Below are 23,355 nucleotides of genomic sequence, written 5' to 3' on the forward strand. Positions count from 1 at the left end.
TACACCCATGCAACCATGCAATTCATTTATAGCTTAACGTGAGCTTTAATCTTCACGTGATTGTTATTGATTACTTATCTTTCACCAATTTCCAAAAGCATTAAGATTCAAGACCAATCATTCTTTACATGTCATTTATTTTCCCCAAGAACACAATTTCAGAGATGATTCTTCATTCGTCGTCGTACTCGACTGGCATCGGCTCATCAATTAAAGATCTCGGGAGAATTCGTGAGGTTAGTGTTACTGACTGTAGGTTAATTTCCCACGGGTGTCTTGTCAGGTGACGGCAGCTGTTTGCGATTTTCTTCACTCTGATATCTTTATAATTTGCTTGCCAATGTTTCCCCCCGTCATCATAGAGCAAAATGCATCTGCAAGAAAATGGGAAAACAATATTCAACTCCTAGCCAAGTTATCAAAACGATAAAAAAAGTCACACCGTGAAGAAACGTACCTCCCATGTTCTCGATGCCGTTCGCCACAGTCTCCAGCACCTAAAGAGACGGAGGGAGGTGTGAGGTGTGCATTCTGGAACCAGACATGGACACATTCAACCCTACATCATCTCCTTACATTGACTTGGCCTGCTTTAACTCGCCGGCTGAGCTCACAGAGGGATGCTTCTGCTTTGCTCATGTAGTTGAGCACCGTGAACCGCTCCCGGGTGATGTTCCTGCTCCGCAGGGTCTCCTGGATCTGCTGGCTCAGGGGCGGCGGGTAAGGCACGTCCTTGTTGTACTGGGAGATCTGCCCACACAGGATCACATGGCCGTCCTGGTTCATCTGGAGACGAGAACGAGGGTCGGAGGTCAAATGTGGGAGACGCGAAGCACGGAAGGTCAGGAGGACAAACCACAGATCGTAATCACAACTCCAGCAGTACCTGTGTGATGACAGTATCACTGATGGCCCCTCCCACGTTGTCGAAATATACATCTATCCCGTCGGGGCAGCACTCCTTGAGCCTCGCACACACATCCCCGTGGCGGTAGTTGATGGCTGCAGAAAAGCCCAGGTCGTCCACCAAAGCTCTGCACTTCTCGGCAGAACCACAAATCCCAACCACTCTCACGCAACCGTCCAGCCGGCCGATCTGGAGAAGCAATTATACAATACGCTCCCTTGTGATTCCTGATGGTCGACCTCCGAACCCATTAACAATCAGAAACACTCGAAGAAGAACTCGGTATATGAAAGAGTGAAGAAGCCTGGAACTCTGGCGTTACCTGTCCAGCTATGGAGCCACAGGCTCCAGCCGCACCACTGACCACCATAGTCTGATTGGCCCCGTCGGTCACATGTCCCTTCTCCCTCACGCCCAGCAGAGCAGTGAGGCCTGTTAGGCCAACTGCTCCCAGAAAGTAGGACAAGCGCCCGTCAACCAACTGTGGATCAACCTGCAGGAGAAGGACATTGCAGGTAAACCGATCGATGCATCGATGCATTTCAAAACCTGAACCATGGGAGGCATCCGGCACGCCACACCTTCCGCAACACATCCCCCTCCATGACGGCGTGCGTCTGCCAAGGCCAGTTGAAAGAAGTGACCACGTCTCCCTCGCTGCAGGACGTGCAGCGGCTGGACTGGACCACGCCGACGCCGCCGCCGTCCACGCACTCGGACAGCTGCCATGGAGCCGCGTAGTCAACGCCGGTCTCTTCATTCATTCTGCAGCGCTGAGGAGCAAAGAAATATGCAGTTGTGATGGGGGGAGGGGGGGTAAACTCACAGATAACACATTTATAATCACCAGACAGTCTGGAATCTTAATATCAATCAATCATCAATCAAAATGTATTTATAAAGCACATTTAAAAACAGCAGTTGGCTAAAAACAAAACACAAAGACCAGTAGGACAGACCGGGGCCACCCTCATACTGAATTAAAAGCCAAAGAATAAAAATTAGTTTTTAGGCGAGTTTTAATCAATATGCATAATCAATATGCAATACACCATTGACTGAGTGATCAATACCATGTAAGGGTCGACTGAAAGGCAAACCGTCCGAACGAGGACCTCCCCATCTTTGAGGTCAGGTGTCAAAGTCGTCTCCTCCAGACGGAAATTTTCCGGAACTGGCGCCCCATTAACACCTTTACGCAGAGATAAGTAGGCTAGTTAAAGTAAATATAGACACACGAGAACCGTCTCCTAGCATGGAAATAATAACAATGCTGGTAATAACAGGTGTCCTACCTGGACGTGAGTTGAGAACAACTCTCTGCACCTGCATCCTTGAAAGGAAACCGTGAGCCTCGCTGTCTGAGCGACGTGCTAACAGCTTGACCTGGCAACAAACACCAGACTTCTTCAGTGGATCTGGTGTTAAAGCGTATTAACAGATGAGGGGGTGGCCAGCTCATGACGTAACACCGTGCTTTATGCAGGTGAAGTCCCTTTCTGGCGTCCGCAGGCGAGCAGAAAGTAACAAACCGCTGAGAAAGTTCCAGGCGCGGCGCGGCAAGAGGACTCCCGCCACCGACTTCCGTCTTCGTTTCGGCCGTTGGAGCGATCTTCTCCGGCCGGAACCGTCATTTGACATCTCACTTTTGACTCCGTGTCGATGATTTAAAAAAGATAGAACACATATTTAAGTAGTTCGCTCGTCACTGATGTGATATGATTGTTTTTAGGCATATCGACATGCTAGTTTGTAGTTCGGTGAAGTGATAATATGACGTCTATATTAGCCAGCATTAGCTAATCACACGTCACATTTCCCCCCCCCTCTGATTTAAAAAAATGCTAATGTGACGTAATATGCAAAAGTGCGACATTCCCTCCGGTTCCGGTCTGGCGGGTTTCTACTATCTCGTCGTTCATCGGTGGTCTCTACCGGGAAGCCGTTAAGGCGGCGACAGCGCCCCCAACGGCCCGTTTGTGAACCCGGTTCCGTGTGCAGCCATTAACTAGTGAACCAGCAGTGCTTTGAACTGCATTTATAAACGGGTTCGGACCGGGATCGGGGTTCCTCAAAGATCGTGAACGCGGGTAGGTCCCGTAGATGTGCTGCTAGCTAAAAAAGTGTTTTCAAACTGGGAAGTGACGCTTTGTGGGGGGATCTTATATATATATATATATATAGGCTTTTTTAAAGGTTTCATAAGCTGCTTTTAGACTAGTTTACCGCCAACTTCAGGTGCTGCGGACGTCATCAAAGCAGGGATGAACGCGTGTGTGCCATGGAGGGACAGAGGCTGATGTAAGTAAACGTTACGTTGAGGTTAGCCGTTTGTGAGCTATAGCTTCACCTGACCCCATGACCTGTCAACATGCCCACAGAGACGTGCGTCCTGACGTCATACCTGTTGCTTCAGTTACCGCTGTTATATTTGGGAATGTGACATCAACACGATCAGCAGAATATTAAATGATACTGTGAGTCATTGTGACTTTAATTCCCTTAATATTGTCTGGAGAAATGCATAAAATGCCTTTCAGTATGAGTGGCTTCAAATGCAGGATATTAGTGTTTTAATATGTATATTTAATATGCCAGATTAATCCTTGATTACATGTTTGGACTATAAAATGTCAGAAAATAAATAAAAGTGGCCCAGTTAGAAATAAAACAGAGAAAACTTGGCTTTTTATTGCTTGAAAATAAAATAAATTAGGATTGATTGATAATCTAATCGGTTGCTTATCTTCTGTGATGAAGCGATGAATCAACTAAATGTTTCAGCAGAACTGGTAAAAAAAAAAACATAGTGGTGCTTCCAAGAAAACAGGCTGTTTTGCACACACACACACACACACACACACACACACACACACACACACACACACACACACACACACACCACAATTCCCAATGTGGTGTCATCAGTGGCAGACATGTCAGTCTGACTCGACTTCTTGTCACCGGCATCTGTGAATGTTTTCAGGCTTTGCACGTTATTTTGAGGGTCGGCGAGAAGAGAACGAGTGTGGCTGCAGCCCTGCACACATGCCCGATCACGTCCAATCACATCGCAACGTTTCCAAAAAATATGGTGCCAATAACAATGGCTCTTTTTCACAGCAGACATTTCGCCTCGTCATGGTAGGAAAAGCACACGCGTCAGTGATAATGGAAAACACTGGTTTGGTTCTATTCAACAAGGACCATGACACCCTGACACCTCCAACAGCTAAATGGAACACAGCCATTGTTCATGTCATTGTTTACACTTGTGCTTTTTCTGAATGTCTTCCACGACAAAGACTGAAATAAACACACGTGATAATTTGCTCCTGAACAAGACAACTAGAATAAATAATCAGTATTGATTCATGATTATTGTTCGGCTGACTAATTAATTAATCGGCTACATGTTTCAGGGTTGCTAAATACAGATGGTTATTTGCCTTGTGGTTAATCAGCATCACTTTTTATGCAGGTGATCATTTTTATTTGTATTTATTTTATTTAGAGCTTGTATTTGATAATCCATCTACTATATAATACAAATATGACTGTTCACCTCTGTTTTCTTTCTATTAACATATAATACCTATTTAAGGGTGGATGGAAATGTTCATAAGATCAATACATTGTGATGCTGAGACTTTTCTCAAGACATTTGACAAAGTTGGATGTGTGGAAGTTGAATATCTTTGACATTTCAAGCAGAATTAGGCCTTTTTCTCACTTTTTTCAGACACTTTAGGAATCAAATGACAACCTGAGGAAGTGATCAGCGGGTTAATGATGGAAATAATTGTTGTTTCAAGCCCAATGTATTCCCATTTGTCATTTCAAAGTAAACTAGGTCCATCCTTTTCTCTGAATGTCCCGCTCCATATACATATTTTTAGGATTTTGGCTGCTAAACATTTCATATCAGTGTGTGATGGATGGCTGCATTTCTTTGTTTCGAGATATAAACACATAATGGGGGACTTTGCATGGAAAGTGAGTGTAACCCGGAGAGTGAGCCGGGTGTGTGTTGGAATTTCCCGCATGGACTGGAGGGGGATCTTGATCCGTAAATTACAGCGCCTTGCGTTGTCGGAGGAAGACCTTTTATGGGCATGGAAGTGGGTGTGGCCAGCGAGCTGCTGCTGCTGCTGCTGCTGCTGGTGGGGTGTCGGGTCGGGGAATCACAAGACAAGCTTAGGAGAGACACAGAGAGAGTCGATGTACAGCGAAAGGCCGCATTGCCCGTGTGTGAGTGTTTTTTTTGTTTGTGTGCAATCGTAGTGCAATAATGCGCAACAGACAGCGGCGGCGTTGCGCCCGCGCTGCTGCAGCTTAGAGCGTTTCCGTCCGTGTTTACGCATCGAGCCTCGTCTCCTCTCGACTTCACAGCGAGGTGGGGTGAGGAGGAAGAGTAGCAGAGAGTGAGGTCAGCAGCATAGCATGAGTCAACCCCGGGGATGCGTGCAGTCATCCCCGCATGGCCCGCTGCTGCTGCTGGCCGCACAAAGCCGCCAGTGTGAGCGATCCCGCGGGCAGAGCCGCCGCTCGTAGCCGCTGTTCACGACCAGCACGGTGAGTATCGGGACGGACAGCCGCGGCGTCGACCACCGTGTTGCTGCTGCTGCTGCTGTTGTTGCCACAAAGTTTTGTTTACCTCGCGCCGCTGTCGACCCGAGCCTCCTCCTCGGGTGCGTTCGGTGTCGGACGGGACCGCGCAGACGGAGGCGCGTGACGCGTCAACCCCCCGTTGACAAGTTGAATCGATCCGCGGGGGTTTGTTGTTGTTTGCGGGCTGAGGGGGGGTGGAGGGGGGGCATTAGCTGGCTGGATAATCCCGGTTCTTCTGCGACAAAGCGCGTCTCGTAAACAGCGCTGAAGCTGGAGGGAGGGAGTCCGTGGAGTCCTCCTTTAAAAAACCAAACACATTCTCTTTATCCGTCCTCCTGCACGCTGCAGGCCTCGCGTGCTCCGCTGGTGCGCGAGCCGTGGCGCGCGGGACTCGGAACGAGGAAACGGCGACGGATTAGAGCGGATCACGGTGCTTGACATGTACGTTTAAACCCAATGTAACGCGTTACTTCGCGGAGCGGGCCGAACCCCGGGCTCGACTTGTGATGCGTCACGATGATGCGTGGAGGCTGTTTTCATGCACGGAGCGCGTGCACAGCGTGCTCGAGCAGAGAAGCGGTGTGTGTGTGTGTGTATGTGTGTTTGCTGATTCTGCACGAAATTGTTCATTTCTTTTAACCTTTTCACAAGGTTTCTGATCTGCTTTGACAACATGGCCCCAGGCGCGTGGAGCGTCACGTGACTGCACACGCCGTCTGTTAGCCACATAGCATGGTCATCCAGCTTCCTGAGCCATGCAGGACTCAACAGCTGCAGCTGGCTATTTTAAGAAGTGTGTGTGTCTTACTAGGCCACCAGAGGAAAGGGTGATGATTATAATCATCCTCTTCCTCGGGAGAGGTCCATGCTGCACAGATTTAGGATTAATTATTCATCAGCGTGACGTATAGCTTGTTGTTTTTGTGTGACATGTAGATTATAACGGTTCTCCAGTCTTCAGTTGTTTGCCTGCTGCGTTGGAGTGACGTGATGTTCTTATTTATCTCATACAGATGGAGCAAGGGTTGAGAATGAACATTTGGCAGACTGCACAATGTGGAAAATCTGCTCCACGACCACGAAACCATGCCATCAGATAGTGTTCTTGATCATCGCCATCGGGGTTACCATGGCGATTGTCAAAAAAAGCAAACTATCAAATTAGTGCAAGGACGTTTTTGCTTGTTCCCCCTCGGAGATCGTTTCATCGTGACTCATGCTTTCTCACATTCGGTTGCCCTTCCTGTGTTCAAAGGCCACGCCCCCCCCCCCCCCCCCCCCCCTCTCTGATGAGTCACAGTTGTAAAAGAAAAAGGTTTCTATCTTGTTCACCCTGTAGTTTGGCGGGAAAGAGACATTCTGTTACAGGTCAGTTAAGCGGGGCTTTAATGATTTATTAGTTTTCTCAGTACGTGTCCTCCGGTGCTGATGTCATAGCTGATGTCATCGTGGTAAACTGTGGTAAACGTGTTCACCTGCAGTACCTGATCCCTGTCATGTGAGCTGAGGGCGAATAATGTCACAGTTCAGACCCTCCCCTCCTCTATTCTCACAGCCGATACCTTTCAGTGGAGGTCTATTGTTGAAAAAGCAAACAGCAGGTTTTTACATGGCTGAGGCGGGGATGATAATGAGACCCCCCCCCCGCCCCTCTGTGGGACCCCTTTAGTCCGATGGCTCAATGCTTGACCTCTCTCTCATTCTCTCTATACAGGGTGTCCGCCTGTGAACAAGAGAATCACACGGACGTCTTCAGATCAGCTCACCCCCCGGCCCGCGACCTCTGAGTGGGCCGCATCGACATCAGAGGGGAGGAGATTAGACCTTCCTGCTGCTCACTTTGATGTCAGGCTAGTTTTTGGATTGATATATAGTCACGTGATCCAGTGGAGCATTCATAGCTGGTTTGGTTGAAAACATTGACCCGGCTCGGTTTCTTCATGCCCGTCATGAGTGTGCCAGCCCAGCAGAAACCCAGCGCCAAAAGAACAGGCAAACGCATCACGTTCTTCACCGATAATCAAAGCATTGCAATGAAGGAGACTTCTCAACACCCCGAGGCGTCCTACTATGTCCCAGGTGGGCCGGCCTCAGACCCCGGACAGAGCGAGGCTGCAAGTACGGTGACCTCCAACCCCGAGGCCCCTCACATGTACCTCAACTCTGTCATCTTCAGCCCGGATAAGGGCGACCAGAGCAGGGGGCATTATCAGCAGACTGTGCCTATGAAATGGGCCCACAATGAGCCCAGTCAGCAGCAGCCATCTTTGTCTCAGCAGCAGAGAGCCGCCTCCTGGAATACCATGACGAACTGGGGACAAAACTTTGGTAATTACATCGGGGGAGTGAACGTAACGGACTCAAGGACCCAGAATGCATTTGCAAAGTCGGTGCATGAGACTTCTGGCTTGCAGCCGCCCCAACAGCCCGCTAACAGAGCTGCGGACAAGCAGCCTCTGGGGCCCAATCCTGCAGTGGACGTGTACAGGGATGCAGTCAAGGCTCGGGGGCTGGACTGGGAGCAGCAGCAGCAGCCCCAGGCCTTCCAGGAGACCTTGAAACCCGGGGCGCTGAACACACAGCAGCACACCACATCCCACCCGGGAGGAAGCTCAGTGTTGCAACCTTTTCAGTTGGCCTTTGGTCAGCCCAAGCAGCACCTGCCAGCATACTACCAGACCTTTCAAGGCAACAGGACAACCCTACCGAACCCACCGAACTACCCAACACAAGCCAAACCCCCACACCAGTTGCTGCAGAAGCAGGAGCAGATACAACGCCAGCAACATCACATACTCCAGCAGCAACTTCAGCAGCAGCAGCAGCAGCAGCACCATCAACAAATGCAGCAGCAACAAATCATTCAGCATCAACAGCATGTACAGCAACAGCTTCAGCAACAGCAACAAATACAGCACGAGCAGCAGCAACAAAAGATACAGCAGCAGCAGCAGCAACAGCTTCAAATTCAGCAGCAAATGCAACATCAGCAGTTGCAACAACAAAACCCTCATGTGCTTGACTATTACCCCGCTGCACAAAATGCACACCCTCACCCGCATCCACAGCCGGCGGTGGGACACTCCCAGGAGTCCTCAGCTCCGGCGCCGCCAAAGATCCAGGAGCCGATCATCCAGGACATCACCCCAGAACCCAAGCCGCCTTCAGACCCGCTGGCGCCCCCTCTCCAGTCCGAGTCCCAGTCACAACCCCAGACACAAACGCAGCTTCGCAGATCACGGCGGCTCTCAAAGGAAGGCGGGGCGCCGTCCGACAACCCTTTCCTTTCCGTGTCTTCGGATCAGGCCGCCCCGGGGCCGCCAGGCTCCCAGAACGGGGGCCGCGAGGTCCAGGCCGCCCCTACAGGCGTCATCCAGAGCACGCGGAGGAAACGCAGGGTGTCCCAGGAGGTCAACCTGGAGACCCTCGCTCAGAAGGCCTCGGAAATGGAGTCTCTACCACCACATATTGTAAAGGTGAGTGTTTCCGGGTTTGACAATCCTTTTCCTGCTTCCTCTTCCTGTCTTCCTGTTTTCCTCGTTCTGCTGCTCGCCCATGTGTTTCTCTCGAGTAGAATAACCTTTCAAGAGAAAGAACTGAGTGTTCTGATTGCAAATCAGTGTTTACTTCTAAACTCCTCAGTGCGAGCTGGAACCCTTAATTGTGAATATCTCGGCGAGAGATGGAAATCTATCTTTCCAGTGTTATCCCAGGGTATAATTGTGATGGGACTTTAGCTCCCCGAGCAAGAGCGGGAACTGGAACAAACGGCCGCACCGCGACTGCCAGGGAAACTGTGCCAAAAGCCGTGTTGTTTGTGATTAACATGCTGCTGGAAGAGAGGCTGGATGTATTCAATGCCCAGAGATGGTTACACCACAGGACGGGCCTGTTTCTGGAGCTGAAACAAGACCTTGCATTGTGAATACTGTCGCAAGGTAAATATGTGCTTCACAAATATGTACTTTTCAGCTCTCGCTGGATGAACCCACGAACGAGCCGACGCAATGCCTCGGCCATACCGTGTGTTATACGCTGGGCTGTGTTTTTAAGTTGCTGAATGTCTCGATTGTGCAACACGTTCTGTTGCCAAACTGAGTCAGTGTGTCTGTAGTTCAGCACGGCCGTGCCCTGGATTCGCCTCACGGGTAGCTGATCATACAGACAGTGTGTTTGGTTACATGCCTGCACACCTCCCCCCATCCCATCAAAGGAGAGAAACTCCAGGCTGGCCTCGGCTGCCCTCCCCCCCCTCTATACAGGGAGGGGTGCAGGGTTGCCCTGCCTGCAGTGCTCAGCAGAATCTCTCTCCACCGCTCTGGTGTAGGAGCTGGAGTTTTCCACCAGCGATAATGAGCGTAGCCACGCGGCTGCATGCCTCCCTGGCCATGCAGATGCAGCGTGCAGTGACGGAATGCATCTGTCTGCAGGGATGTGGCCCACGGCTGCTCGTCCCCACTCATTATGGGCTCTCAAAGACAGACGTGTGGGGAGAATGCTTTTGACGTGGATCTTGAATCTGTCACTGAAGTGCTGCACCTCACAGGAGTGTATCATAAAATGCTTGTTGGGTAAAGCTTTAACTAAACATCCAACACATTCGGTTGAATTCCCTCGTCTGTCTTTTTTTCACAGCAGTTCATTGTCTGTGTGAAAATGATCTGTTAACGCTGTCTAACACAATCGAGTATTGACTGAATTCTCTCTTCGATCTGTGTTTTAAGGTGAGGAGCAGTGTTTCAGGGTTCCCCATGTATTGATTAGAATCTGGCAGCCTGTCTGGTGAATTCACAACCACCCACTTACTTAAGGTTGGGATTATTTGCACCTGTTGAGGACATCTGAAGATGTCACTTGATGTGATTAGCTGGTGAGCTGTGATTTCAGGGTTGTGGAAACTATTTGATTTTTGTTTAACTGTCACAGCAGCCCAGCTTGAGGAGTCGCCTCCGTGAGGTGCTTCACCTCCAGAAGGATGGGAATATACTAACCGTTACTTTTATTATCTATTGATATTGAATGGTTTGGCCCAGGTTCCCATAAGGCCAGTTTAACTCATCAGACGTTCAGTTGTGAACCGTAGAAGACAGCAAATGGTAAAGAAATGCTGCATCGACCTCATTGATTGGTCTAGATCTAGTTGATGGTCTTGTAACGCCTCGTCCACGTCTCCAGCAGGAGCCCCGCCGGCCGTGGAGTCCCTCTGAAACCGGGGGTCTGCGCGCCAAGCAGCCCCGGGACGACAGCCTTCTCCCGCTGGTCATCCCGGTGTCGGTTCCAGTGCGAAGGCAGGACCCCTCCTCCCCCGACAGAGACAAGGCGGCCCTGGCCTCCGACTGGACCCCCAGGCCTTCAAACCCCCTCGGCCACAACGACCACAAGCCCTCGGTCATCGTCACCCGGAGACGCTCACTCAGGAACTCCTTGTCGGAGAGCTCGGACCAGGTTGGTACATATCCACTCCTGATGCTTTGTTCCCTTTCCTTCTTTTGTTTTTGGTGTACTTTGATGCCATTGTTAGATTTGTACATTGTTATAGTTTTACATTGTATGTATTGGATCGTCAGAATTGATTTACAAAGAAAGGGGCGGCAGGTTGGACTTCCACCGTCTGCTTCAGTCTGTCTGAACTCCAACGAGGAGGTCCTTGCATTAGTGCCACATCTCCCCGCCAGCAAACACTCCCTTCCCCCATCATGCTCCGTGTCTCCCCTGCCCCCATCCAGTCCTCCACACTTTTCCTCCCTTTCCCTGTTTCATTTGGGGGGATTTGGTGAACTGCTGGTCCCAGATCGGGCAGATAATCCAGGTTTAGCTCTGCCATACTGTACATTATGTACCATGCAGTTGAGGGTTTGGGGTGCCTTGTTCTTCTCAGTATATGCATATCTATCATTGAGGTTTTATGTGTGATTCATTGTAGTGGATAAATCTACTTCCCTTAAAAATAAATGTTCTCTCATCAGAATGGAAGAACCGAAGGGGAGAAAGACGATGACGGCAAAAAGTCGAAGCGGCGTCCCCGGCCTGAGCCTCTTTTCATCCCGCCGCCCAAACCGGGTTTATTCATCGCCCCGCCGGTCTACTCCAGCATCACCCCCTACCAGAGTCACCTCCGCTCCCCCGTCCGGCTCGCCGAACACCCCCTCTCCATCCCCCCCTACACGCCGCCGCCCATCCTCAGCCCCGTCCGCGAAGGCTCCGGCCTCTACTTCTCCACCTTCCTGTCCTCGGTGGCCGCCGGCAGCCAGGGCCTCCCTCCGCCCGCGACGCCCAAGTCGGCGACTCGCAGCCTGTTGCGGTCCAGTAAGTCAAAAAAGGAAGAAGTTCACAATCTCTGAATTATCTAATAATCTAAAGTGTGGGGGAAGATTCCCAGAAACGATCTCATGCCAGACTAAATGATCAGCCGGTGTATTAGGATGGTTGCTGTATAAATATTAGAATGATTTGTGCATTAGATGTTTCTTAGCCCTTACATCACAACCTTTCTTTGCTGAAATCACTGAATGGTTTTGTGTTTTATTTCAGACAGCTGCGACATCACTCCACCAGTGTTGTCTGCGATGAGCGAGGCCACTCCAGTCAGCATAGAGCCGTGAGTAACTCCCTCCCAACACCCCAATCATCTCTTCTTCCACTGTGGAAAGGTTTGGGGTTTTGGGGGGCTGTGTGTCATTCTCAAAGCAGAGCATGCATTACCATAGCTGGAGTATTAACCATTCAAACCATAACACTGGGCTGAATCCTGAAATGCCTTGAAAGAGAACACAGACTGGTTGAAATACTAAACCCGTCCTTGAAGGCGGCCCTCCTCTCCGCCACCGTAACCACTGGAATCTTTCACCCTGTCATCCACGGCCAGCATCAGCAATCAGCCTAACCATCTCAGTGTGCAGCTGGATGTTTGAATGTACGTGCAGCCTCTGAATGCAGCCCCATAATCACATGAAAGCACGGAGGATGTAGTTTTGGATGCAAACAGAGTTTGCAGTAGAGATGATGTGTTTAAACTGTTTAAAAACTCAGAGGAGCGGCTCGCCATTTTAAAGAGCATGGTTAGCGCACACCTACTTTCCCTGCAGCTGCTTCACAATAAAAGCCCCTTGTGCTTTACAAGGGTTTTTCTCATGTGACGCAGCAGCAATGGGATGCTCTGTTTCTATTGGCTGGAACTTAAAACGGCTCCAACGCTGTAAACGCTGATGGTGATGAGATGAATACGCCGGATTACACGATGCGTCGTCGTCATGAATCCCTCATACATAAACGCCACTATAGAGCGCGGCTACAGAGGAGAAGTACATCGCTATGTGATAGAAATGCTGCCTCAGCAGATTTGTATTATTATTAGTATTATTTTGCCCAGGATAATGGTGACATGAAACAGTTGTATCAGCGGTGCATGTAAACAACTAGAACCTTCAGTAGGAGACGGCCTGGCAGCCAAGTTGCTCCATAAATGTAAACACGGCAACAATTAGAGCAACAGACAACGGGGAGCGTTCAGGACACTGAGACGCCATGTTTAACCCTTAAAGGGTGTCCAGGATTGTTTTTCAGAGCTTCTGAAGGTTATGTCAACAGTGTGTGTGTGTGTGTGTGTGGGGGGGGGGGGGGGGGGGAGACCAGCGAGGCGTCCAGCGAGGCGTCCCATATATCACGCTCTCATCTGGGGCCTGGTGTACTCCCAAACTCACTAGATCCATCGCACTTCACCTTTTAAGCAGCCCACCTTCCCTGTTGGAGGCTGCCAGAACACACACACACACACACACACACACACACACATATATATACACACACACACTCACACTGAGCTGGAAATACTGCAGGCCTACTGGAAGTGCAGGGTGGGAGGGGGCATGCTGGAACAGGATTGTTAATGTAACACAGCATGATTTTCACAACTGTAGCAAGGAGGCATCAGGTTTCAGGTGACATGCAAGCCCATAGATGTGTGTGTGTGTGTGTGTGTGTTGGTTCATGAGCCCCGCTGCCTGCTGGGAACACAACCTTTGTCCCGTCTTTCCCACACAGGGACGAGGGGAATTGAAGAAGCACTCTTTTATATATTTGAAAGGAATTTGCATGTTATCCATTATGCTTAGAGGACAAAAGGGAAGCTGTGTTACAAGATGGAATTCAAACTAGCGCTTGGATTACAACACAACAATCCCCCCACGACTATTAAAAGATCACGGCGAGAAATGAAACCGTGATCTCAGGCAGAAAAACACATGTTGATGTACGAGTCAGTAAATGCATCTGAACAGCAGAGACATCCAATGAGAAGCCGTGTGGCTCACGCTGCCGTCCTGTTGCCAGGCGGATTAATATCGGGTCGCGGTACCAGGCCGAGGTGCCGGAGCTGAGGCAGCGGTCTGCAGTGGAGCTGGATCATCACGGTGCCGAGCTGGTCTGGTCTCCTCTGAGGGAGCTGGAGGAAACACCCGGCTTCCAGCAGAAAGGTAGGAACGGACTGGATGCAGCGTTTCACTGTTGTTACATCACCTGGAACTGAACGGAGAAAAACAGACCAAATCCATGCAAAACAAATATTTACTGTGATGCTGACCTTCTCCTCTAGAATCCATTTTAATGATGTTTTTGTACATAAATCAGGAAAAGACTTTCTGTTCTTAAAGCTTAATAGTTCCTCGTTTGTAAAAGAACACTGTTATCACCTTGAATAGTGTTTAATTATTCATTCTGCTGCAGCTTCCTACGTTGTATTTAGATAATTGAGTTTTCAGTGAGAAGACGCCGGTTTATAATAAAATGCAATCTGGTAAAAATAGACCTAATTGTCACTGTAGGGGGTTTGTTTTGTACTCCTGCTGTCCCTGCAGAATTAATATATCTTTTCATATTTAGACCATTTAATCTCCTAATGACCGCTTTTTGCAAAATGATGACAAAGCGTTTTTACTTGCGTGTCTTCCAGTGGACGACCTCATGCACCTGGCCTGCTCCAGTGTGGTGTGTGGGGGGGGCACCAACCAGGAGTTGGCACACCACTGTCTGCACGAGTGCAAAGGGGACGTCATTGTGAGTTTAACAGTACAACACACACACTGACAGGGACTTCCACTATTGATCCAAAAGTGATCAATGTTTCACCCGTAAAGATCCACTCTGAAATACCGGAGAAGTCTGATTGTATAGAAGTCTATGAGAAAATGATTCTCACTTGATTTATGACCTCCGTTAACGTCTCAATCTCTAGTTTGAAGTCTTCCTCAATGCAGCGAGCGGTTCATTTAGTACATGACGGTTCATTCAGAGTCAAATAGACGAGTAGAAGTACGTTGGGGCGGGGCTACTTGTGGTTGACAGGTCGCTACCACGTTGGGCTTCACCTGCTGGTGTCACTTCTGTTTCTCATCATATAAACCGGCTGGCTTCTTAAATCAGGTTTAGGGATTCATAAAAGTCAGGTTTTAATCAGAATGCTAACGTCTTGCTCTTGTAAACTAAACCCGTAGCAGGATTTCTACGGAGGTTATTTAAAATGCAGGTAGTGTCTTAGAAAGCTGGTTCCCCCGCCGGCTGCATGCAAACACGTGGTTTCTCCACTTCCTGTTTGTCGTGTGCACGGACATGTGGAGACGGAGCGTCCTCGTCTGAGCTGGCAGTGATGGCTGAACGGAAGTGACTGATCTGGAGACTTTCACTCTGGTGACGGTGACACGATCTGGTTATTGACGCGCCGGCGGGTGTGATGCTCAGGCTTCGCTGCAGAGCCGAGACAACTCGTCGATGAATCCAGAAAGAAATGTTTCTCTCTAGTTGCAGCTTCTCAGATATGCTTTCCTTCGTCACATGTGATAACAGACGGGATATCTTTAGTCTGTGATTGTTAGACCAAACAAGACCTTGGAGGACGTCGCCGCTGCTTTAAGACGTGTGATGGGTGTCATCGTGTTCCACCTTGTTTTGTCCTGAGATGAAATGCTTTGGAAAGTTTATGGCCCTTAATTATATTATATTATATGCATGCACGCATTTCTTCACTTGAAAGCAACGTAAATTAGTCCGAGGACGGTCTGAAGCGGTCGTAAATGTTTCTGAGCACACCTGTAGTGTCACCAAGGCGTCTCATTGGTCAGATGTGTGGCTCCACCTACGCCGCAGCAATGATGCATCCTTGTGTTTCTACCGATCACATCGCTGTCAGACCATCGTGGCATCGGGCGAGCGCAGATACCGTTCCACCCTTGAACTCCGTATGAAACTCCATTTAAATCTATCATAATAAATCTGATAAATCTGCCGGCAACGAGGCCAACCAGCGGTCAGGGCTTCGAGTTGCTCTTTCCTGGCAACGCCGGCTCCGGTGAAAACACAATAGTCATGTTTCGAATTGTTTGGCAGGCAGAGGGATGCTGGGATGATAAAAAGGGAAACTGAAAGCTTTATTTATATTTATTTATATGGTTTATAATGATAATAATTATTGTGACTAACAAATATTTGTATTATCTATAAATAAAAATCAAGTTATTATAATATATTAAAGCAGGAAATTCTTTGAAATGTTTGATATTATTGCTTTTTAAAGTGACTTCCTTCTGTCAAACGACTAATAATAATAGTAACAACACATTATCTTTATTGATATATTTCTAAACAAGGATTACAAAGTGCTTTTACATTTGCAATGACATGTAAACTAAATATTGTGTTTTGAGCCCGTCTCTTGTGTAAAGACCTGTTTTATAACAATAAGTGGATCTAGTTGATTGGATGATTTGAGACTCACAGAAAACACACATTATTATAACGTACAATAAGAGTGAGTAAACGGGAATCAGTCCTTCTGTTGTTGCTGGTGGTCGAGTCGCAGCGAACAGCAGAGCTTTGTGGTGGAACTGGTGGAGCTTTCAGGCCCTAGCAACCAACACCGGTCCAATGTTGTCATGGAAACCACAAGCAGGGGGGGGTGTCAAAGCGCCCACTCTCTGCAGCAGTCCGGTCTTTCAAACAGTCCAGTTTTTCTTTTCTTTTTTTTTTGAGTTGATTTAGTTTATTTAGAAAGCGGAGCGAGTCGTGATTTAATATAATAAAGAAATATCTAAAATATAATGATAGCATTAGCCCTCTGATACGTGATGGTTACCTGGAAGCACCTGTTCATGTAAGATGGTGTGTTTGTAGGCGCATGGAAACTAGAAACTCATCTCTGCTGATGTTGTGTGTTCCTCAGGCTGCGTTGTCCCTCCTGATGCTGACGAATCCCGTTTTCCCCAAATCTCATCATCTGGCAAACTTCCACTACTCAGGTGCGTCACTAACAGCATTTATTCCATATTTATACAATTAGATAATACAGTTTAATGGAGAAATATGAACTGTGACATTTAAAAATGAAATGCTGAAAATATGTTAATAATACACACATGATAATATTGGGTCTCTCCACCTCCCTTCACTTGTATTTTGAGTGTAATTAATCTTTTTTTAAAGATGAATTTGGCTGATATGGCAATAATATTGACATTGTGAATCTGCAATAATTAATGTGAAAATGTGACGTCTGCGTTTCTTTTAACTCCCTAACGGTGACTTTCTAAGTGCTCAAAGCAACGGCAGCTGCAGGAGGGGGGGGGGGGGGTCACGGTGGTGGTGTGTGTGTGGAGGGTGGGGGGGGGGGTGGGGGTGTGACTGTGGAGGATTGTCAGGGTCAACGCGATGAGGGGGGGAGGGGGAGGGGTTTACAGCATGTGGTTAATCCCAAGCAGAAGACAGGAGCGCCATTGTTTATCCTGTGTGTGTGTGTGTGTGTGTGTGTGTGTGTGTGTGTGTGTGTGTGTGTGTGTGTGTGTGTGTGTGTGTGTGTGTGTGTGTGTGTGTGTGTGTGTGTGTGTGTGTGTGTGTGTGTGTGTGTGTGTGTGTGTGTGTGTGTGTGGTTTAAGGGTGGGGGTGGGTTGAACTTGGTCTCCACACAGTCAGAAAACAGTCTCAGATACTTGAGTGTGTTGATGGTCTCCTCAGGTTCAGACAGCTGGACTGCAGCTGAGAGACGGCAGTTCAACAAAGGCATCACCGCTTACAAGAAGGACTTCTTCATGGTGCAGAAACAGGTACGTCACCTCCACACATCCAGAGTCGAAACAGGTACGTCACCTCCACACATCCAGGGTAGAAACGGGTACGTCACCTCCACACATCCAGGGTAGAAACGGGTACGTCACCTCCACACATCCAGAGTAGAAACAGGTCGTCACCTCCACACATCCAGAGTAGAAACAGGTACGTCACCTCCACACATCAGAGTAGAAACGGGTACGTCACCTCCACACATCAGAGTAGAAACGGGTACGTCACCTCCACACATCCAGAGTAGAAACAGGTACGTCACCTCCACACATCAGAGTAGAAACGGGTACGTCACCTCCACACATCCAGAGTAGAAACGGGTACGTCACCTCCACACATCCAGAGTAGAAACAGGTACGTCACCTCCACACATCCAGAGTAGAAACGGGTACGTCACCTCCACACATCCAGATTAGAAACGGGTACGTCACCTCCACACATCCAGAGTAGAAACGGGTACGTCACCTCCACACATCCAGAGTAGAAACGGGTACGTCACCTCCACACATCCAGAGTAGAAACGGGGTCGTCACCTCCACACATCCAGAGTAGAAACGGGTACGTCACCTCCACACATCCAGAGTAGAAACGGGTACGTCACCTCCACACATCCAGGGTAGAAACGGGTACGTCACCTCCACACATCCAGAGTAGAAACGGGTACGTCACCTCCACACATCCAGGGTAGAAACGGGTACGTCACCTCCACACATCCAGAGTAGAAACGGGTACGTCACCTCCACACATCCAGAGTAGAAACGGGTACGTCACCTCCACACATCCACAGTAGAAACGGGTACGTCACCTCCACACATCCAGAGTAGAAACGGGTACGTCACCTCCACACATCCAGAGTAGAAACGGGTACGTCACCTCCACACATCCACAGTAGAAACACTTCATTAGAGTTCAGGCAGACAGTAAACGTGGGCTTCCCCACAAACAAAGGCAGCGTGCAAACAGTGTTTTCCCTGACGATGGGGAGGAACTACAGTCAGAACAACGTTTCCTCCTCGTTTGATTATTCACAGTCAACCCTTGTTTTTCCATTTTGTAGTCTTCACTTCAGTGATCCACAGCGAGGCCGGATCATATCCGTGTTCCAGTGTTCGTTGGCTGAATCATCAGATTCAAGGCTTTTAACATTGTCTCACTGTCTTTACTGTTGCACGTCGGCCACGTGCAGTTTCTCTTTCATTTTATCTGAAGGACATTTGATTGTTAAAAACAAAAGAATGAAATCTGTTCTCTTTCTACTCAGCAGCTCCAAAATCCCGTTTAATAATCACGTTGTGTACGTTTTAAAGAACAAGAGAGTTAAAGGCAGTGTGTGTGTGTTGTGTTTGACAGGTGAGCACTAAGTCGGTGGCACAGTGTGTGGAGTTTTACTACACCTACAAGAAACATGTCAAGATCGGCCGCAACGGATTGCTGATCTACGGCGAGGTGGAGCCTCTGGAGAGCAAGACCAGCGAGGAGGAGACGGACCACAAGGTCAGTGACCTGGCGATGCCCTTACTGTTTGTCATGTGACCAATCACAGCTCAGCATCCGGTTCAAAGGTCGGCCAGATTCGGGGGGGAGAAAAAAAAGACAAACCAAGCAGTAAAGCTCCTGTGAGGGATCAGGCTGCAGGATATCCATCTGTGCTCCGACTTTGTTTCACTGCTATATCACCGCAACTCGGTCGCTTAGCAACAGCAGGAGTGCAACCTCCCAGCACCTCGGATGAAAGGATGCACGGCACTGACACGTGAACGGTCATTTTCAAGACCCCGACATGAAGCAGAACAAACTGTCGCAACGTCACTGATGCACACTATTGATTTTTATTTGTGTTGATTTAACCGAAAACAAGCTTCTGATTACGTGTTTGAGGAGCTTAGTCTTCAGTAATCTGATTAAACATGAAACAGCTGTTGTATTTGGATGTGAAACTGCAGCGTTGGTTCATAAATAAATATCCCCATCGACCACTCGAGTCCTAAAACCATATTTTCCCTCCGCATTAATAGACGACGCAGAGAGTTACTTTCTGCACGGAAACGTTGCAGGTGTTGCTCTGGTGGTCGTCATGGCGACTGTGCAAAGCCACATGCATGCATGCATCGACCAGCAGCGTAGAAACACCTTGAAACTCACGCTCTTCTTCCTCCTCGGGGCCAGCAGGGCTATCATAAACTGGAGCCGCAGAGGGAGGACGACAGCAGGAAGTGGGAAGGGTCAGCTGACAGGAAACAGGATGCCGGCCCCACCAGGGCGACCCACCAGGCTGCTGCTGAGAATGTGAGTGTGAGATGAATACCGGCTCTGCATGGGAAAGGAAGGGACATGGACAATCAGAAATGATTTAATTCTGTAAATCACCAGTTTTACCTCTTCAGAAGTTTCTTTAATATTAATATTATCGTTATGTCGTCTCAGTGCAAAAGACTTTCAGATAAGTTGTTAGGAAAGTTTCCTCGGGATAATGATGAGGATAATATTCATGAAATACTGTGTTTGTCAGGTGCAGCTAGGTCTTCACACACACACACACACACTCACACACACACACACTCGCTCTCTCTCCTGTCGGCCTCTGGGAGGCGATCAAAAGGAGGTTAGCATGACAGACGACCTGGTTCCTGGTCTGTTTGTGTAAATGTGTATTTCTCTGTAACCTGAACACTTCTAACACTGAACAAACTTTTAGCCTTCCTCCTTTATTATGACTAGAAACGACCCATAATGCAACACTCTGTCGGAGCCGGTACATGTTGTTTTAAAAATGTTAAAAAAGGACAATGAAAAGTGCTATTTAATATAGAGCACAGAAGTAGGTCAGCACTCCGGAGCGACGATGTCATAGTTGTGTTAATTAACACCGTGGTGTTTGTATTGTAATGACCAGGCTGCGTGTTGTTGTCCCTTATTTATGCAACGTGGACGTTTCTCAAAGCCATGACGACTCTTCGATCGTAGGATTTTATCCCACGTCCACATGTGCTTGTATCTGATACGGGAACATCCTCCTCACGTTGCTGCTGAGAATCCTCCGTCGGCCTCCTCACACTCTCACACATTTGTCCTTTTGAACTCCGTCTTGTCCCGGTGGCTGGGTGTTGAGTCTGCTGCCCCCTGCTGGATGATTAAGAGGAGATCACTTGGCCGACGTCCACCTCACTGGATTGTGTAACCTCATTATGTCTGTCTGCAAACAATGACTCGGCAAGACGCCTTTAGCCTGGTTAGCGGCGTTTAGCATGCCTAATAAGTTGTTGACCGTATGTATGTTAATAAACACATATGCAGAACGATCCGACGTGAAAGTTGCCCATAAAGCAGCTTCGTTATTTTCCTTCCTAGTTGCTCTCAGCGTCTCTCCTGTTAAATGAAGCTTTCCTTTTGATTGTGTGCAGCCGGGGAGCGTCCTGATCATGAAGGGCCAGGAGGACGCCGCGGGGAGGGACCCGCCGCCGGCCCGGCTCGCCAACCCCTCTCAGCCGGCCCCTCCCACCTCCAAACCTCGCTACGACGCCAACGTGCGCAAGACCAGCCCGTCAACGGGCAACAAAGGCTCGGCTGCTCAGGAGGGAGAGTTCCCCTGCAAGAAATGTGGCAGGTCAGTGATCAGAAATGTCCCATCAGCCACTGCTGCGGCGGGTTACATAAGTGGCCTTTGACTGAACTATAAAATACACTTCTGCGTTCCTGCAGGAAGTGTTGCTGCTGCTGTTGCCCACTTGGAATATGTTTTGGTATATAGAAGGCAAGTGTCCCACGGCGTTTGAAGGGAACATCCCGTCGTGTTGGATTAAATAACAGCCTGTCCTCTGGCAGCGCTGTTATTGCCAACTGTGTCCTAGCAACTGCAACACAGAGTAGATACGGCCACATCGCACCTCTCGTCAATGCAACTCTACCCGGCCTCCCTCGCCCTTTAAATACCCGCCCTCATTACAGATCATCCGCCACTTCAGTCTGATTGCGAATGGATGTTATAATAACGTATTAGCCACGCGTCACTCATGGCACTGGAATCTGACTTATTATCATAAGTACCACTATTATAATGCCATCTATTATTGCCATATGTCATATTGAACATATTCGTTCTATCTATCTATTAGAATACTGAACTAGTCTCTCAGACAGGTTGTTCTATTTCAGTCTGGATGATGTTGAAGTTGTGTGGTATTCTGGGAATTTACAGAAGGTCAACGAACCAACAAGAATGTTGCTCCTTAAGTGCCCCCCCCCCCCCAGGTTATGTATGCACAGACTGAATGCACAGCCTGCCTCCTAGCAGCTCTGCAGTGATAAACTAATTGTGGGCAAGTCTGCTTTTTTATTTTTCCCCTGATAATAATCCGATCTACTCTCCCTGTTGTATTTTCTTGATTCCAATCCTTGCCCGCTGCATTAAATAAACTGAGTAAATCGGAGTCCCACCCGGTTCTTCACAACCCAGCTGGGGGCCACTTCCTGTGGCGCATCCCAAATCTCCTTCCCCACCTCGATGATGTTGTGTTCCATGTCTGTAATCGGCTCCTTTTCTGTTCCCTGCAGGGTTTTCTATAAGGTGAAGAGCCGCAGCGCCCACATGAAGAGCCACGCCGAGCAGGAGAAGAAGGCCGCCGCGCTGCGCCAGAAAGAGGCCGAGGAACGAGCGGCGGCAAAAGCAGCAGCCGAGGCCGCCGCCCTCCTGGCCGCCGCGCGGCAGCAGAACGGGACGCGGCAGGTGGGCGGGGACAGCACCGACGACGACTCGTCGGACGGCGAGGACGACGACGATGAAGACTGGCAGTGAGAGGACGGCGGCCTGGCGTCACGACAGGAAGGAGCCCTCCGTGAACTCGCTGTACATATGTGGAACAAGTGGACTTCCTTTGCTTGGCACATTCAGGGACAGATTTACTGTGTGTGTGTGTGTGTGTGTGTGTGTGTGTGTGTGTGTGTGTGTGTGTGTGTGTGTGTGTGTGTGTGTGTGTGTGTGTGTGTGTGTGTGTGTGTGTGTGTGTGTGTGTGTGTGTCAGAACAACGCTCCCTTTACTCTGCTTGAAAAGCTTTCAAATAGTTACCTCCCTTGGTCACAGGGCTCGGTCCAATCAAAGCCATGCCGCCTCTCTCGGCTCCTCCCACCTCGCCACGCCAGGCCGCGGCCTTCTCCGGCCCTTCGGGTCTCGTCCCGTTCCGCTCATCGTCGGACCCATGTGTATTCTCTCTCTCTTGATGAACTGCAGAGCTGCTTCCCAGTTGGACGCAATTGGCGACACTGAGTTCTGGCAGCTGGGGGAGGGCGGCGAGGTGAAAGAACGGCGGCAAGAGCTGTTAGTTTCTGTCTCTGCTCTGGGACGGACGGACGGACGGCGGTGCAAACCTTTGTTTCACCACTCGTCTGCACTCGAGGCTGCCAGATGTTTTCTCAGACACTTGAACTGAGATTCTGAGATTGAGACTGATTCCCGTCTGTGTGAGCGTTGATTTGGGCTTTTTAGTTCTGTGAACCCCCCCCCCCCCCCCCCCCTGTCACTTTTTATAGTTCCCGGTTGTTCCTCACTGTTGATGCCTTCGATGTTTTGATGCTTTTTATCCTGAAATGACAATCAATTTTACACTGTTGTTGTTTTTATAAGTCTGTTAACAGGTAAACGTTACTTTTTCTGCCTGTTGCTGTATATGGTTATTGTTGTAGTTTCTGTGAATATTCTTGTTGATGATGATTATTATTATTACTATTATTATTATTATTA

General features: G+C 48.9%; 2 protein-coding genes across 7 annotated transcripts; one reads left to right on the top strand and one right to left on the bottom strand.

Annotated features, from left to right (window-relative positions):
• Nucleotides 1–147: 147 nt before the first annotated feature.
• On the bottom strand, nt 148–2,883 carry ptgr2 (prostaglandin reductase 2). The gene is made up of 8 exons (XM_084013064.1): nt 2,203–2,883; nt 1,981–2,099; nt 1,489–1,680; nt 1,230–1,400; nt 887–1,096; nt 577–786; nt 458–497; nt 148–374 (listed from the first exon to the last, which is right to left on the bottom strand). Exons 1-8 carry the CDS (start codon nt 2,237–2,239, stop codon nt 310–312), a joined length of 1,044 nt encoding a protein of 347 aa, XP_083869190.1. The 5' UTR covers nt 2,240–2,883; the 3' UTR covers nt 148–309.
• Nucleotides 2,884–3,117: 234 nt separating this feature from the next.
• mideasb (mitotic deacetylase associated SANT domain protein b) lies at nt 3,118–22,643 on the top strand. 6 transcript variants are annotated; one of them, XM_084013029.1, is made up of 13 exons: nt 3,118–3,208; nt 7,233–8,994; nt 10,694–10,963; nt 11,485–11,824; nt 12,050–12,116; nt 13,847–13,989; nt 14,466–14,569; nt 16,728–16,803; nt 17,516–17,604; nt 18,971–19,114; nt 19,787–19,906; nt 21,022–21,224; nt 22,172–22,643. In XM_084013029.1, exons 2-13 carry the CDS (start codon nt 7,459–7,461, stop codon nt 22,410–22,412), a joined length of 3,333 nt encoding a protein of 1,110 aa, XP_083869155.1. In that variant the 5' UTR covers nt 3,118–3,208; nt 7,233–7,458; the 3' UTR covers nt 22,413–22,643. The 6 variants fall into 6 exon arrangements, with proteins under 6 accessions (XP_083869155.1, XP_083869153.1, XP_083869156.1 ...); XM_084013027.1 differs by lacking the exon at nt 3,118–3,208 and adding an exon at nt 5,030–5,158; XM_084013030.1 differs by lacking the exon at nt 3,118–3,208 and adding an exon at nt 5,030–5,158 and having other exon boundaries at nt 19,790–19,906.
• The last annotated feature ends 712 nt before the right edge of the window (nt 22,644–23,355 follow it).

Source organism: Eutrigla gurnardus (genome assembly GCF_963514095.1).
Source record: "Eutrigla gurnardus genome assembly, chromosome: 7".
In the NCBI taxonomy this organism is placed as follows: Eukaryota; Metazoa; Chordata; class Actinopteri; order Perciformes; family Triglidae; genus Eutrigla; species Eutrigla gurnardus.

Coding starts and splice junctions, on each gene's coding strand:
- ptgr2 (XM_084013064.1), bottom strand. CDS start 2,239: ATGCAGGTGCAGAGAGTTGTTCTCAACTCACGTCCAG. Junction 2,100..2,202: donor TGTTCTCAACTCACGTCCAG/GTAGGACACCTG, acceptor CTCTGCGTAAAG/GTGTTAATGGGGCGCCAGTT. Junction 787..886: donor GTGATACTGTCATCACACAG/GTACTGCTGGAG, acceptor TCTCGTCTCCAG/ATGAACCAGGACGGCCATGT.
- mideasb (XM_084013029.1), top strand. CDS start 7,459: ATGCCCGTCATGAGTGTGCCAGCCCAGCAGAAACCCAGCGCCAAAAGA. Junction 8,995..10,693: donor TACCACCACATATTGTAAAG/GTGAGTGTTTCC, acceptor CCACGTCTCCAG/CAGGAGCCCCGCCGGCCGTG. Junction 10,964..11,484: donor TGTCGGAGAGCTCGGACCAG/GTTGGTACATAT, acceptor TTCTCTCATCAG/AATGGAAGAACCGAAGGGGA.